This window comes from Perognathus longimembris, chromosome 13 (genome assembly GCF_023159225.1).
Source record: "Perognathus longimembris pacificus isolate PPM17 chromosome 13, ASM2315922v1, whole genome shotgun sequence".
Lineage (NCBI taxonomy): Eukaryota > Metazoa > Chordata > Mammalia > Rodentia > Heteromyidae > Perognathus > Perognathus longimembris.
In genome coordinates, this window is record NC_063173.1 from 15,793,330 (window position 1) to 15,810,486 (window position 17,157).

General features: G+C 35.6%; 1 protein-coding gene across 1 annotated transcript; it reads right to left on the reverse strand.

The window, feature by feature from the left end:
• Positions 1-10,483: 10,483 nt before the first annotated feature.
• On the reverse strand, positions 10,484-11,428 carry LOC125361580 (olfactory receptor 478-like). The gene has a single exon (XM_048360134.1). It carries the CDS (start codon positions 11,426-11,428, stop codon positions 10,484-10,486), a length of 945 nt encoding a protein of 314 aa, XP_048216091.1.
• Between the last annotated feature and the right edge of the window lie 5,729 nt (positions 11,429-17,157).

The window sequence follows — 17,157 nt, forward strand, 5'->3', positions numbered from 1 at the left end:
CTCAACTTAATGTAGGGTCTATCAAATGAAACAAATCACAGCCATAACAATAATGATTTGTAACTGGCAATGTTTTAGCATGAAGTAAAGCCATTTCAAACAACATAGCATAATAAGTTATATACTAAAACTTCATTAAAATCACTACGCAGTGGTCAGATTGATTCTGAGTGTGAATACTAAGCTTTCTGTAAAGTGTAAAAGATACTAAAAATTCAGATGCAAAATTTTTATGCAAAGAATTTTTACATCATTAGGTTTTTAATTCTTTAATTAACTGTAAATATTAATGAAAACCCAAGGCAAGTAAAACTTAGCAAATTGTCAGAGCCAAAATTTGGATAATGCTGAAAAGACAGTGTCTGCTGGCTTATGGTTAAGTAAACAGGAATCCTAGTATTGGACTATGATTATTGGTGATGTAAGCAGAGCAAGTCAGACAAAGTAAAGCACCACTTGATTGCTTGATTACATCAGCCCTGTTTTCACACTATGACATGTGAAAATTGTAAGCTTCAGAGGGCAAAGTTTTCTCAATGCTAAGTGGAGTTAAGAAAAGAAGATTAATGAAGGTCAGGATCTTACCTCTTAAAATGTGAATTTATTCATCTTTTGGTAGCAACACAGTCATAGTGGATATCTAGAGAGAGAGTACAAGTTGTTTTTATAACTTTTGTTCTCTTTTGGGGATTAATCTCTAATGAAACTAAGGATCCAGCTATGAATTCAAAAGCATCATGGAGCCTTGTTAGGTTCTTGAGTGGATACTGAGTACTTCAATTCACTCAGCGCAACTGGTTCTCCAACATGTTACCAATTCTCAAGTGACCAATTTATGCTTTTGTTTCTATCTGGGTGCTCATGTACTCATCGTATTTCCTCCAGGGAATAATTACACAAATTGCCTTACAGATAAATGTTAGTTCAATTTCACTTTAAAGATTATGATTAAAAAATAGTGCCAAGCACTGGTGGCTCACACCTGCAATCCTAACTACTCAGAATGCTGAGATCTGAGGATTGCAATTCAAAGCCAGTCCAGGCAGGAAAGACTGTGAGCTCTTCACCAATTAATCACAGGAAAACTGGAAGTGACTCTTTGGCTCAAAGTGGTAGAGCACTAGCCTTGAGCTGAAGAACTCAAGAACAGTGCCCAGACCCTGAGTTCAAGATGTGTGACCAACCAAAAAATTAGTGCTAAATTTCCAGAGCAACTGCTAACATTAGCATAACATTCAATATGTGTTTGCTAACTAAGGTGTTCTTTTTTGTTGTTGCTACTGTTGTTTGCAATGGTATCCTTTTAGTCAGCACTTAAAAAAAAAAACTATCGGGGCTGGGGATATAGCCTAGTGGCAAGAGTGCCTGCCTCAGATACACGAGGCCCTAGGTTCGATTCCCCAGCACCACATATACAGAAAACGGCCAGAAGCGGCGCTGTGGCTCAAGTGGCAGAGTGCTAGCCTTGAGCGGGAAGAAGCCAGGGACAGTCTGTGCTCAGGCCCTGAGGTCCAAGGTCCAGGACTGGCCAAAAAAGCAAAAAAACAAAAAACAAAAATCTATCCTTAAGTAGTTGAACAAAGGAATTGCCATTTAACGAAGTAGTCTACGAATACAATCAATGTCATCTCTTTCAACATTCTCACTCATCATTCCCCTGCATACCTTTTTCCTCACGTTCTTAATTTTATAGGATTATATATTGAATTCTCAACTGCATTCTCCAGTTCATTGTCTACCTGTTTTTCCCTGGACCTGACTCCAGCACTTTCAAGTACGTGCTTCCCAGTATTTATTTTGTTGAACTTTGACTTTGCCTTTTTAAGGAATTACACCATTTGACTTCTCCTTTAAAAATATATTTATTATCTTTTAGTAGTTGTACAGAGTTTGCATTCAACAAAACAGTTTATGGATTTTATGGGTACAGACACAACTCAAGTAAATAACATCATGATGCAATTAAAACTGCTAGAAAAACAAATCTAAAACTAGTAGATGGAGAGAGTGGCAAAGATTATAGCAGAAATCAATGAAATAGAAACTAAAAAACTATAGATAAAAATCAATGAAATAAACTGCTTTTTTTTTGAAGAAAAACGAATGAAATGGACAGATAACTTATGAGATTAATGAAAAAAAGGAGAGGAGGTTCAAATCAACAAGATTAGAGATACCGCAGAAAACATTACAGAAAACATCCAAAAAAAATGAAATGATTATGAAGAACTACTTTCAACACCTATACCCCCAAAAGAAAGAAAACCTAGAAGAAATGGACAACTATTTAGAAACATTCAATCTGCCTAAACTGAACCAAGAAGATATACGCCAATATAGGTAAGCCAATAACATTCAATGAGATAGAGGGAGTAATCAAAAGTCTTCCAAAAAGGAAAAGCCCAGGCCTGGATGGATTCATCGCTGAATCTTATAAGACTTTTAGAGATGGGCTAATAGTAATATACCTCACATTTTTCTGTGGATAGAAATGGGGGGAGAAATTCCAAACTCATTCTATGAAGCCAATATCACACTCATCCCAAAACCAGGAATGGATCCAACAAAAAATAGACCTACAGACCAATTTCTCTGGTGAATACAGATGTAAAGCTCTTCAATAAAATACTAGACAACAGAATCCCAAAACTAATTTAAAAATCCTACATCATGACCAAACTCCCTTCACCCCACAGATGCAAACCTGGTTTAAGAAAGACAAATTAATAAATGTAATTCACCCTCTAAACAGAGCCAAGGACAAGAACCACATGATCTTATCAAAAGATGCAGAAAAAATGCAACACCTATTCATGTTCAAAGCTTTGGAGAACCTAGGAATAGAAGGAACCTTCATTAAAACAATAAAGATTATAGGTGACAGACCAGCAGCCAGGATTACACAGAAGAGTAAAAACTAAAACCGTTTCCCCTAAAATCAGGAACAAGGCAAAGATGTCCACCTCTTCAATGTAGATCTGAAATTCTTAACAGGACCAGCAAGGTAAGAAAAGGGCATAAAAAGATTCACCAAAGGAAAGAAGAAATTGGACTATTTCTATTTGCAGATGACATCTTCTTATACCTAAAGGATCCGCAAAAGTCCACTCACAAACTCCTAGAGTTGGTCAACGAAAGTAGCAGGATAAAAACTTAACCCACAAAAATCAATAGCCTTTCTGTTTGCCAACAATGTATAAGCACAAAGGGAAATCATAAAAACAACTGTATTACCAATGGCCTCAAAAAGTAAAAAACCTAGGAATTAACCCAACCAAAGATGTAAAAGATCTTTACAGCAAAAACTGTAAAACTCTGAAGAAAGAAATCAAAGAAGGCAGCAGAAAATGGTAAGACCTTCCATGTTCATGGACATATAGGATCGATATTGTGAAAATGGCCATACTATCTAAAATGTTATACAAATTCAATGATATCCCCATCAAAATCCAAATGATGTTCTTTACTGACATAGAGAAAACATACCAAAAAATCATATGGAACAACAAAAGACCTAGAATAGCAAAAGCAATTGTAGGCAAAAAAAAAGCAATGTGGGTGTTATCACAATACTATATTTCAAACTCTTCAACAGAGCCATAATAACAAAAACAGCTTGGTATTGGCACAAAAATAGAATCGAAGATCAATGGAACAGGTTAGAAGACCCAGAAATAGAATCACATACTTACAGTCATCTCATATTTGACAAAGAAGCCAAAGACACAGTGGAATAAATATAACCTCTTCAATAAGTTGTGTTGGGAAAACTGGGCATCCATATGCAGAAAACTAAAAGTGGATCCCCGCTTGTTACCATGCACTAATAGCAATTCAAAGTGGATCAAAGATCTCAAGACTTGAAACTCTGAAACTACTACAGAGAGAGTAGGAGAAACATTAGAACCTGTAGGTATAGGCAGAAACTTCCTGAATAGAGTCTCTGGGGCACAAGAGATAGGAGAGAGTCTGGACAAGTGAGACTACACTGCATTAAATCAAAAAGTACAGATAAGGGCATAGTAACTAAACTAGAAAGATAGTCAAACAAATGTGAAAAGATGGTTACCAACAATACATCAAAGGCCTAGTATCCAATATACACAGGGAGCTAAAACACTTACCCTTCCTAAACATAATACATCAAATTACTAAGTGGATAAGGAAGGTAAGGAGAGACTGACTTCTCAAAAGCAGAAGTAAGAATGACAAAGAAACACATGAGGAAGTGCTCCTAGTCCCTGGCCCTAAAGGAAATCCACATCAAAACAACCACAAGACACCATCTTATCCCAGTTAGATTGGCCAACATTTTGAATTCTAACAATAAATGCTGGTGGGGATGTGGGGGAAAAAGAACCCTACTGTACTGTTGGTTAACTAGTATAATCACTCTGGAAAGCAGTCGGAGGTTCCTGAACAGCAAAACATAGACCTTCCCCTATGTTCCGGCCATACCATTCCTAGGCATCTACACTGAATATGAAACCAGGGTATAATAAGGACACCTGCACATCCAAGTTCATTGCTGCACTCTTCACAATAGCCAAGATAGGGAAACAACCCAGAAGCCCCACAATAGATGAATAGATTCAAAACATGTGATATCTATATACAATAGAATTTAAAATAGCCATTAGAAAGAATGATATCATTAGCAGGGAAATGGCTGGAACTAGAACACAGCATGTTAAGTGAGGTAAGCCAAGATCAGAGAGACAAATGGCACATGTTCTCTCTGATATGTGAAAGTCAGATATAAAAGGTACTGGGATATGACAAATTACACAGGGTTCTAGACACTCAGACACAGTGAGACCAAAAGAGGATAGTGTTGGGAGAGAATACAAAGGCGCAATACCAAAGCACTCCTTTATATGTATATAAAATAATATGCATACTGAAATGATCTCTAAAGCTATGGAAATAAAGGAGTTTTTTGTTAATTTGTTTTTTTTCTTTTGCTAATGATTCTGTATTATTTACCTCATATATGGTGTATTCATGGGCACTTCTATGGGAGAGTGAGGAGGAGGGCACAGAATCCTAGGAAAAAGGGTGGAGAAGTTCAGCAGTGGAATGCATTGGACATTGATCAAAGTGAACTGTACAACTCGTGGGAGGAGATGGGACGGAGGGAATGGGAGAGAATGAAGGACAGATGGCGCTGTATGAAATGAAATGTAGTTATTACCTGACACATATAAATGTAATCCCTCTCTATATCACCTCTATGATAATAATAAAATAAAAAGTTCATGTCATTATTTATCTTTAAAAAGCTAATGTTATTATTTCATTCTATATATTTAATACTATTTTTAATTACAGCAATCAAAATAAATTTGGAAACAATATTTCTATATGACATAATTTGTTCATTTAAACTCTTATAAATATTAAATTTTGGAAATGTATACATGAGCATCTTGATGCAAACAAAAGAATACATTGACCCCCAGAGAATTGGTGCCATCTTGGAAGATCAGTTGGGTTGCGGTGGGAATTGGGTTGTACAATAGCCACTCCGGAACCTAATGAGGCTCTGTGATGCCTTCTAATTCATAGCTGGATCTCCAGCTTCATCCGGGATTCCTCTACAAAGGAGAACAAATACCACCTAATTTGGATAAAGTACAAGATATTAGTCTTTTTATGCATTCACTTTTTCATTCTTCTTACATTTATGAAATGTTGTAATTCTTATATTTAAGAAACTATTTGCTCTTTTGATGCTACAGTGAGAAATAGTTAAGAAGGAATATATTTTTGAGTGTAGGATTCAGATAGGAAACTTAAACCATATAAATTATAAGAGAGGAATAAATCCCATGGAGAAACAATAAACAGGCCAGTGTAGGAGTTAGATGTTCCAGGGACAGGAGTGGTCGGTGCAGGTCTCAGTGGGCACTAAGCACTTGAGCAAGGATGGCAGGAGGTGAGGACAGTTCATGTTGGGCATGGTACCATCTCTCTACAGGGTTGTGAATGGAAGATCCCACTCACATGGCTGAAATTTACTTGGGAGTTCCTGTCTAACAATAGCCTTTTTGGTTATTTTAATTAATCCCATGGTGAGAGCAATTAGAACAAATGATGAAATGTTAAGTATAACTTAATACGATATTTGACTTATAAAAAACAAAGAATTGCATTACCATTCAGTAGGAGAACACAGAAAATATACAGAGCACTTAGTTATCCCTTTGTGAAAACAGAACTTGACAAGTCAGAAAAAATTGTTACTAACACAGGGCATTAGGACAGGCTGTAGATTTTGTATTGTTTTGGTATAACACAGCCATAGTTTTTGTAAAAAATGGGCGAATGTACTGTGAAAAGTTCGATTGACACACTTCACATATATCCTCAGGAAAAAGGAAAATAGGAAGTAATCAGGCCTTGCAGAGATATGCAGCCAAGATCTCTAGGAAATATCTAGGAGATGATCAAACCTGTTAGATGAGCAAACTAATATTATATGAGGGTAAAATGAACATGCAATTAAATGACCAAAGCTGTAATTAATCCTATCAATTGTTAAGATAAGTATGTCTAGCTCAATGAAACCAAGACACCAAGAATGAGAGGCAGTGGAAACAACAGAAGCAGAAACATAGATAGAATATATCGGTGTTAATCAACACAGTCAAGAACATTACTTTATAATAAGGAGAAAGAATGCTGTAGCCCCTCAGTTCCTGAGTTTCTGAGACTCACAATTTAGAGTTCCTGTGCATCCTGGGCTGATCTTGGGGCGCTGAGGCTGTCACCACGACATAACAAGAACCTATTCATATACGCTATAAGCACTCTGCATACCATTTGAGTGAACATGAGAAATGAAGTAAAGCAAGAGGCTCCTGAACATCTAACATAGACAGAGAAAGAAAAACGGAGAGGGGAGACAACTTTGATAAGACATAGTCTAGTTATAAAACTCAAAGAGTTTGTACACCAATTTGCATACTAGAAGAACATTAAAAACTATAAATTTTGCATTTATGTCAATTAGTTAGAGAAGAATAGTAATATAAAAAGGAGGGTATAAAAGGGACACAATTTTAAAATTAATTAAATAGAAAGTCAACATAGAGTGAAAGAAAATCAATAAATACTTGTTTTCTTGCAGTGATTTTGTTACCTTTTAGCCTGTAAAAATAAAAGGAAAGTCCAAAACACAAATAGCCAAATAGGGAAGGAAAAAAGCAATACAAATACACCTTTTACACCTATTATTAGGAGTATAAGTAGTTATGAGCACTTGTATGTAACAATTGATAATTTAGGTAAACTGAAAAATTTAATTAATTAATTAATTAATTATTATTTTTTTTGCATTTCCTGGGCCTTGAACTCAAGGCCTGAGCACTGTCCCTGGCTTCTTTTTGCTCAAGGCTAAGCACTCTACCACTTGAGCCACAGCACCACTTCAGGCCATTTTCTATATATGTGGTGCTGGGGAATCGAACTCAGGGCTTCATGTATATGAGGCAAGCACTCTTGCCACTAGGCCATATTCTCAGCTCCCACTGAAAAATTTTAAACACATAACTAATTCAAATCAGCTCAGAAAGAAATTAAACAGGAGGGTCATTTAATAATTAAAGAAATTTAATGAGTACATGAAAATATAGAGATAGCAATACCTATTAAATTTTATTAAATACTAAAGACATTTAATGAAATAATAATTCTACTCTGACATAAGTTCACTGAGACTACAGTGTGCATATTTCAAGACAAGAATAACATATGAGAAGTCTTGATACCAGAACCCAAGTAGCAAAAAAGAAAATTCAATTATAGTCTAGCTTTATTTATTTATTTATTTTTCTCAAATTTTTATTATCAAACTGACGTACAGAGAGGTTACAGTATCATACGTTGGGCATTGGATACATTTCTTGTACTGTTTGTTGCCTTGTCCCTCATGCCCCCCTCCCTCCCCCCCTTTCCCTCCCCCCCCAGGTGTTCAGTTCACTTACACCAAACAGTTTTGCAAGTATTGCTTTTGTAGTTATTTCTCTTTTAGTCTAGCTTTATTTTTATGAAAATAGACAAAAATACCTTACAGAACATTAGCAACTTTATCAGCAGTTTATGAACACCATAGTGTATTAACATGAGATTAAGTGCATTCTAGCAAGAACACGTAGATTTAATTGAAGAACCTCGGGACAGAAATTGAAACCATTGAAAAGAGTTAATCAGAATTCAATTAAAGTCAAAATATTCTGTTAATTTGTTTTCCCTGACAGTAACAATAAATGTCATGAAGCTTCATTACAGAATTGTGGACAAATGTACTGCTTGGTATTTCATACTAGACCATAGGAGAAATATAAAAATCCTGAGTGGTATTTTTTTTATAATTTATTTATTAATTAAACAATTTTTTGACAAGGTGTTGTGCAAAAGGGGTACAGTTACATAGTAGGGCAGTGTGTACATTTCTTGTGATATCTTACACCCTGTTTTTCTTTCCCTTCTCTAGGTCAGGTAGACATATATACAATACACAGTGTACCAAAAACATATACAGTAGCCACGTGGCCTACGCCAAAGGAAATTCTCCTAGGGCTTTAAGTGTAATGTCGACAATAGGGTTTGCTTATCCTTGTCTTATATGAACGTACATACACAGCTTTTGAGCTATTGTCATACACTGAGAGGTCTATTTTTGACCTTTACATGTTGAGTAATTGTTTGGTTTTAGTTACATAATGTAGGGTCGCTGACCCAAACCTGTGGGAAATACCATTTGACAAGAAGTTTTTGGTTTCGCAGACCTGGTCTCTACCGTCTCCCCCTCCCCCACCTTAACAGTCATATATCAAGGAGATCATGCCCCTTTGTTTTCTGTGCTCTAGGCTTGTCTCGCTCAACATTATTTGTTCAAGTTCTGACCATTTCCCTGCGAATAACAATATTTCACCATTTCTAATCGCTATGTAGTGTTCCACTGTGTATAGGTAACATATTTTGGGATCCATTCATCTGTCGAGGGGCATCTGGGTTGTTTCCATATTTGGGCTATTGTGAATTGTGCAGCGATAAACATGGAAGTGCAAATGTCTTTTTGATATCTTGGGACCTGTTGTTCAGGATAGATGCATAGGAGTGGTATGGCTGGGTCATAGGGTAGGTCTATGTTGAGCTTTTTGAGGAACCTCCATACTGTTCTCCAAAGTGGTTGTACTAATGTGCACTCCCACCAACAATGGAGAAGGGTTCCTCTTTCCTCGCACCCCCTCCAGCATTTGTTGTTGCCTGAGTTCAGAGTATAGGCCATTCTAACTGGAGTGAGGTGGTATCTCAGGGTTGTTTTTATTTGCATTTCCTTTACTCTGAGTGGTATTTTTGAGAAATGTGCTACATGTTGTATATCCAGTACCAGATCTCAGAAAAACTGTGTAACATTTTCAGATACAATAAAAAGGTATCACTACGGACTTTGCAGTATTTACTTTTTGCTTGAAAGTATTTGACAAAACTATGTATTCACTAATGAGGTTGTACAAAATACTACATATATGTTTGTATGTATATATATATATATACACACATATATATCGTGTGTGTGGGGGTGCATGCTTGTGGGGGAGGGCAGTCCTGGGGCTTGAATTCAGGGCCTGAACTAGGTACCCGAGCTGTTATGCTCAAGGTAGGACTCTACTACTTGAGCAACAGCTCCATTTCCAGCTTTTTGGGGGTAGTTAATTGCAGATAATCATCTTGTACTTTCTTGCCTGGGATGGCTTTGAATCAGAATCCTCAGATCTTAGCCTTCTCAGTACCTAGAACTACAGGCATGAGCCACCAGCACCCAGCTCAAAATAGTATATTTTGAAGTAATAAAAAAATATACCAGAGCTACTTTATCTAATTAAAAATGTGATAGAATACATCACTGGAAAAGAACATCAAACAAATTAAACAATTGATAAGTTCATAGACAGACTATATTAAATTACAATGTTGGACATAAAATATGGAAAAGGAGTAAAGAGAAATAAAGGTTACAGGACACATTGAAGAACTTTAAAAGGATAACCAACTGAGTTACTGTAGCTCAAGAGGGAGAATTCCTTTAATCAATGGGCTAAAGATTCTCTTCTTAAACTCATCATTTCAACACCTACCCGAAATCACACAAGGAACTGAAATGAACTAATGTTATGGGCCTTCAGGAAACTTAAGATCCAAACTAACATTGTACAGTAAACATTTTGGGAGGGAAAACCTTTTAAAGGATTTTTAGCAAATTTTGTTTTATAACAACAGTTGATGGCCTCAATCACAATTTCAGTGAGATATTATAACAGCACTTCAAACCTTTCAGTTGGTACATGATCTCAAAATGAACCAATCTTACTACAACTTTCACAATGGATAATTATGTATCAATGATTGTAGGACCACTTTTAGGTATAGATATAAATATTATTTCCATAATAAAGCTAGAAAATACCAAACCTGACTAAGAAAACATTTTCCTCCCAAGTTCTCTCCTTAGAGCCCCTTTGATCTCATTATTCCTGAGGCTGTAGATGAGGGGGTTCAACATGGGGATGACCACCATGTAGAACACAGATATCACCTTGTTCTGGTCAGTGGAAAAGCTGGATTTGGGCATCACATAAATAAACAAAACTGTCCCATAAAACAGAGCAACCGCAGTGAGGTGGGAGGTGCAGGTGGAGAAGGCCTTGTGGCGGCCCTCTGTGGAGCGCATCTTCAGGATGGTGATGAGGATGTAGATGTAGGAGATGGCTATGACAATCACTGTGACCACAAGGATGGAGCCAGCAGTGAGTGTGGAAAGAAGAATGAGGATACTGTCTTCAGAACAGGCAACTTCAAGTAGAGGAGCAAAATCACAAAAGAAATGATTGATTCTGTTTGATCCACAGAACACCAAAGAAAAGAAAGAAAGAGAAAAGGACGAAGCATTTAAACAACCAGCTATGTAAGCTACTACAAGGAACTGCACACAGACTTGTGTAGACATTTTGGTTGAATAGAGCAGTGGGTTGCAGATGGCCATGAAGCGATCATAGGCCATGGCAGCCAAAAGAAAACACTCAACTGCCCCAAAGAAAACAGCTGTGCCAAGCTGGATGGCACATCCATGGTAGGAGATCATATTTCTGTCTACCAGGAAATTAACCAACATGTTGGGTGTGACCGAAGATGAAAAGACCATGTCAGCAAAAGCTAAATGGCTGAGGAAAAAGTACATGGGGTGGTGGAGCTGAGTGGAGACTCTGATGAGAAGGATTGTGCAGAGATTTCCCAATACAGTCACCAGGTAGATGCCCAGGATGATGATGAAGAGGATGACTCGAAGGACTGGATCCTGTGTTAAGCCCAATAAAATGAACTCTGTCACTGCAGTGTGGTTCCCCTCCACCAGGGAATCCATGAGGTAATATGCTTGTTTCAAACAAATCTTCAGTAAAAAGATTACATGAGAGAATTTGTTAATATGTTACATTTTTGTAAACACTGTAATTCAAAAATTTATATTGAGTTTTGTAATTTGCCTTTGAAATTGTATTATATATTTATGTCTACTGAGTCTTTCTACACTTTAGAATTGTTTTATCTTCAGCACCGGGTATCTGTCTTCAGATGCTGTGTATCTTTATGCATTATTGTAAAATGTACCAATATGGCCTGAAACCAAAAGCCTTACTAATATGATTTTTTTGAGAATTACACAAAGGAATCAAACTATAGTAAAACAGATTACAATGTATAAGTTATAAATAAAAAACTGAGTTGTCACTGATATTTACTGAGTGCTTAATTATGAGCACCATAGTAAATATATATATAATTAAATTTTAATTTCTATTAAATATCATTAAGTATTTTTATTTTTTTCAACTTACTAATAAGGAAAATGAGTTTGAAAATGTTAAGTAATTTATGTAAAAGTGCACAGGATGTAATAATCTATAGATGTGAGCTGCAGGTAGGTTGAATTCACTTCATTCCTTTTGCAACCATTTTTTAAAAACAATTTAATAATGGTTACTAATTTGAATACAATTGTAACTGGGTAGCTTACAACTTAGAGTTTTAATTTTCTGGTAATATGCAAAGAGGAGAAGCCTGGTTACCTGATTCACCATATCTATCAGTTAAACAAGGCCATTTTTAAATTTCATTTGTACCTTTCTATCTTATTCTTATTTTATTATTTTGCAGTTCTGGGGATCATATTCATGACCTTATGCTAGTCAAATGCTCTACTACCAAGATACACCACAAACCTACTATTTTCAACTTCCTTTTTCTTCTGGTACCTTTATATTAAACTCAGGAACTTGAGCTCTTGCTTGTTTTTTTTTTTTTTTAATCATGGCTGGCCTTCTAGCACTTGAGACACACCTATAATTCCACCTTTTTGCTGAGTAGGTTGGAAATAAGTCTTGTGAATTTGTTTGCCTGTGCTGGTTTTAAACCTCAGTCCTCTCATCTCAGACTCCTGAGACCATATTTTTAAAAACAAAGAAGAAATAATTTTCTCAACATCACAAGAAGAAAATGGGAGTTTTTATTATTTTTGAGCCAGGTGCTGGTGCCTCACACCTGTCATCCTAGCTACTTAAGAGGCTGAGATCTGAGGACTGTGGTTCAAAGCCAGCCCAGGCAGGAAAGTTGGTGAGACTCTTGTCTCCAATTAATCTCAGGAAAATCCAGCAGTGGTGCTATGCCTCAAGGGGTAGAGTGCTAGCTTTGAGCAAAAAGTGTTTAGGGACAGCGCCCAGGCCCAGAGTTCAAGGAATAGGACTGGCAAAAAAAAAATAGTAAATTTGAGAATGAAATTACTGATTATAATTTTATTAAACATTTTACTAATTCCAGTGAAGATATATTATCAAGTTTTTAAAAGTATCAATCTAATAACTAGGCAAAATATAGGAATGTATTTAGAACACAATTAGTACAGTTGTCTTTTTCAAACCTATGAAAAATGTTTGTTACAGAATGAAACATAGTATAAGGAATAAATCTCCACATAAGATGTACACTTGGTTCAAACAGCTATAGTTTATGTCACTGTTTGACTCCCAGTGTCTGATTCTTGTGATGCTAGAGCATTCAATCAAAGTATCCTACAAGATATTTACAGGTAGAAGCCATAAAAGCAGGGTAAAGTCATTGAATTTATAAGTATCGTGGCTAAATGCTAAGTTTAAAGACTATTAAGGACCGTGCTGGTTTCTTATGTGTAGAAAATGAATAATTTTTCAAAATGGAATTATGTCTATTTATTCACATTAATTGCACTATGGAAGCTTAAGTTAATTCAGCTGAAGTCATTTGCTAGCTGACTACTTGATTGTATCTGTCCCATGTCTAAGCCATGGGTTGTGAATGCACTCTACAACTTCCATGAATGAAATGTTTTCACATAGTAAAGGGAAATTACTAAAACAGATTCACCCACATCAGCCCAAATCTTACCTCTTAAAATAAGAAATCGTCCATCTTACAGTGAGAATTTAAGGATTCATTAGCAGTGATGTTGTCCCTCGTACTATTGTTCATCTTTGGGGCTAAAACTGAAGATTCTGCTGATTCAAATATGTATTCAAATACACTAGGGATCATTATCACATTCTCAGGTGAATATTGACCAGTTTATTCACACAAACACAATTAATCTACCAAGACTTTTATCAGTCCTCAAGAGATCCATTCCTTTCTTTTTCTGCAAGAATCAGTTCACTTGCCCTTGATAATTACTGGGAGAACACTAGAACAAACGCTCAGATAGCTAAATATTGTTTACTAGTTTAATTTTATCAGGTAAAAATACTACACTCGAAAATCTAAAATGGTATTATTAGCTTCTTTCACTCAACATCCATTCATTTGTAAGTATTTTGTGGTGGAAGATAGAAGAAAGGCCATTAGTCATAGTGAGAAATTTGAGGAGGGATGATACACAAAGCTGAATGTTAAGCTACACAATTACTTAAGAAAACACATCTTTTTGTACTCAAAGGCATAAATTCTTTAAAATTCATATAGATAGAGAACTATGAAACAAAAGAACCTAAGATAAGACACAAATCTCTTATTATCCAAACGTTAAGCAGTTGGTGATTGGCTAAGGATCTTATGGAAGATGGTAGAAACAGTGACCTCAATGGGAAAATTGAATCTAACTCTCTTGCTAACACTAGTTGTAGCAAGCCTACCACAACCCTTCTGATGTCTGTTGGATGCAAGTCATTGCCCACTGTTCTCATTTAATCCTTACTGAGATTTGGTTAACTCAGTGTTCCCATTGCCTTGTTTCAAAGATGACACTTTATTTAATGTACTTACCCAGAATTCAATTGGTAAAGTTAAATCCAGGTTTGAAATATAGGTCAAATAGGATGAAAGAATGTGTGCCCTGAACTACTATTATCACCAACATTTGAGTTCCAAATAATGTTAAGGGCACTGACTATCAGAAAGGGGAATCCATTTTAACCTATAGTTTCTGATGAGAAAACGGTCACTAACCAAATCCTTGCTCTCTAAGTGAATTAGGTTGGTTTTTTCTGTTGTTATTTTCAAGATTTATTATTTTGTTTTTGTTTTTGGGCACTCCACTGTATTTATAACGTGTGTGTGTGTGCGCGCACACATGCACGTATGCATGTGTGTGTTTTTACTGCTTTTTGCTTTATCTATGAGGTAATATGATAGTATTTGCTAATTTGAGACATTTTCAACAGTGACTCTTCAAGTATCTAATAAGTGTATGTTCTCTCCACATGCATATACACGTGCATATATATATCTATGTGTGCATATATTTGCAAATTGACATACACAAATGTGTTTAACTATTTGATATCAATCTACAGGTTTCTAGTCTTTGTTGAGTTTTTAAAAAGCCAGTTACTTTTTAATATATCACATGGTGTAATTTTAATTTTATTTTGTATTTGTCAGTTGTAATTGTTTTCCTAGTGTATCATATGATGTAGTGAAGTGTATATATGTATATGTATATATGCATAATATATGTATATATTATATATGTATTGGGGAATGGTTATATTTAGTTAATTACCTATGAAATTACCTGACATAGTTATAATGTGTTTACCAAAGTATTCAACTCATGGGCCATGAACACTTCCCTGCCATTAAGGTTTGTTTATAGTCCACATTCCCTGAGCTTAGTCAATAATGATGTAGATTGGAGATGAGGCCCAGGAGCTACAGGTTCTCATCTGCCACCAAGGCAGGTCTTGGGGCTCAGTCAGCAGGTGCAAGCCTAGAACCAGGGCCAAGAGTATTAGTCCAGAGGTGAGTGTTACTACTCAGGCCCAGTGTAAAGGACTACTGCAAAATCTTATGCTTATTTTCCTATCTTTCTCACAAGCAGGTGACATCACTGTGCTGCATTGGTCAGGATTGGAAGGACAATGACAATAATGCAAAGCTGTCCTTCCTGCTCTGTTTCGGATGCATGTTCTTGCTATTGTGTACAACCAAATATTGTGATCCCTCACTTGCTTCCTTAGCTCTTGTGACAGTATTTTCATGTGCAGATAGCTGTTGAATTGATTTTTCTATTGGGAAATGGTCTTTGGAGAGTTCTAGTCCTCAATCTTTCTCTGCCTTTAGGGAACTTATCGAATTGAAGATGGAGCAATTCTAAAACTTGCAGGAAGGTGAAAAGAAAAAGTGAATAAGAGCGATGATACAGAGGTGATGATGAAATCCCTCCTCAGAAGACTGGTAGAGATTATAGTCATACACACACACACACACACACACACACACACACACACACACACACGTGATATCCCCTTGATGAATAACTTAACATTAGATAATAACCTTTTTTACTTTGATAGATTGACTTAAAGGCTGTCTTGTGTGAAATAACTAGAATTGCCGCTGATCTTTTCTGGATTACACTGATAAAAAATATCGCTTCCCTTCCCTCCTCTTTCAGTTTATGTGTGTTCTTAAAGCTTTAGAATGTGTATTTAATGCTCATATGCTTTGGTATCTTTAAAAAGCATCTTCACCCACCACATGTCTTTTGATTTATACACTTATCTAATTTAAAGTAGTTGTGAATAGGTGAGAACTTTCGCTTCATATTCAGTTAGGTTTGCATATCATTTGTTACTTTATATTTGTTGGCTTCCATTCTGATTTGATGATTTTCTTTAGGCAATGTTTTGAGTTCTTTCTCTTTATTCTTTGTGTATTCATAACAGATTCTTTGTAGCTTTTCTCTTCCTTAAAATCATTTACATGACTTTAAACCAGTTGACAATGACTCTGCTTGACAAGGTTATTCAAATATTTCTTCTTTCTTAGTTTTGGCTACCTTCAAATAATAAGGCGATAGAAATTATTAGGGTAATTAATGGTAGTTTGTTACATGAGTGGGATAGAAATAGGGTGATAGTATTGGAGTTGATGCTTAATATAATAAATATGGTGGACATATATAAAATATAAATAAGTTTAAAGTATTTATGATAGAAATAATTTTATGCTTATACTGAAAGGGTGGGACATTAAAAATTGCTATTATAAAAGATTTTTCATAGTTGATGTTGATTTGTCTCTCACAAGTCATCTAGAATGACAGACAGAATAGCTACACTGAGGATGAAGTGGATAGGTACTAGATTTTCAAGTTAATATGTTTATTCCAGAAGCAAGTGGTGTACTTGTATAATTTTGATACCTTGAACTGTTATATGGCCAGGCATAATTTAAAAAGGCAGTGCTGATAATAGAATGTTTGGAGATTTTATTTATTAACGAACTAAAAATTGCTTCTAGTTGAAATTCTAAGTCTTCAGATCTAGAGGAAATTCTTAATGAAAAGAGATAAGTTTAATTGCTACATTTGTATTGAGTTAGTTTGTAAGTTTATGAATGTAAAAGAATTTCTAGTTTACTAAGCCTAGTTTTCTTTTTGAAAAATTGTATACTTAAACATTGCCTTTGTTGCAACAAACTAAAATGAGTAAATTAAAATCCTTTGGAATCAAGTCAGGTGTTCATTAAATAATTAATGAATAAGGAAAATATAGTATAATCTATGTGTGTATATAGTATGATACACAATGAGTGTTACTCAATCATAAAGAAGAAATTGTGTCA

Coding starts and splice junctions, on each gene's coding strand:
- LOC125361580 (XM_048360134.1), bottom strand. CDS start 11,428: ATGGATTCCCTGGTGGAGGGGAACCACACTGCAGTGACAGAGTTCATT.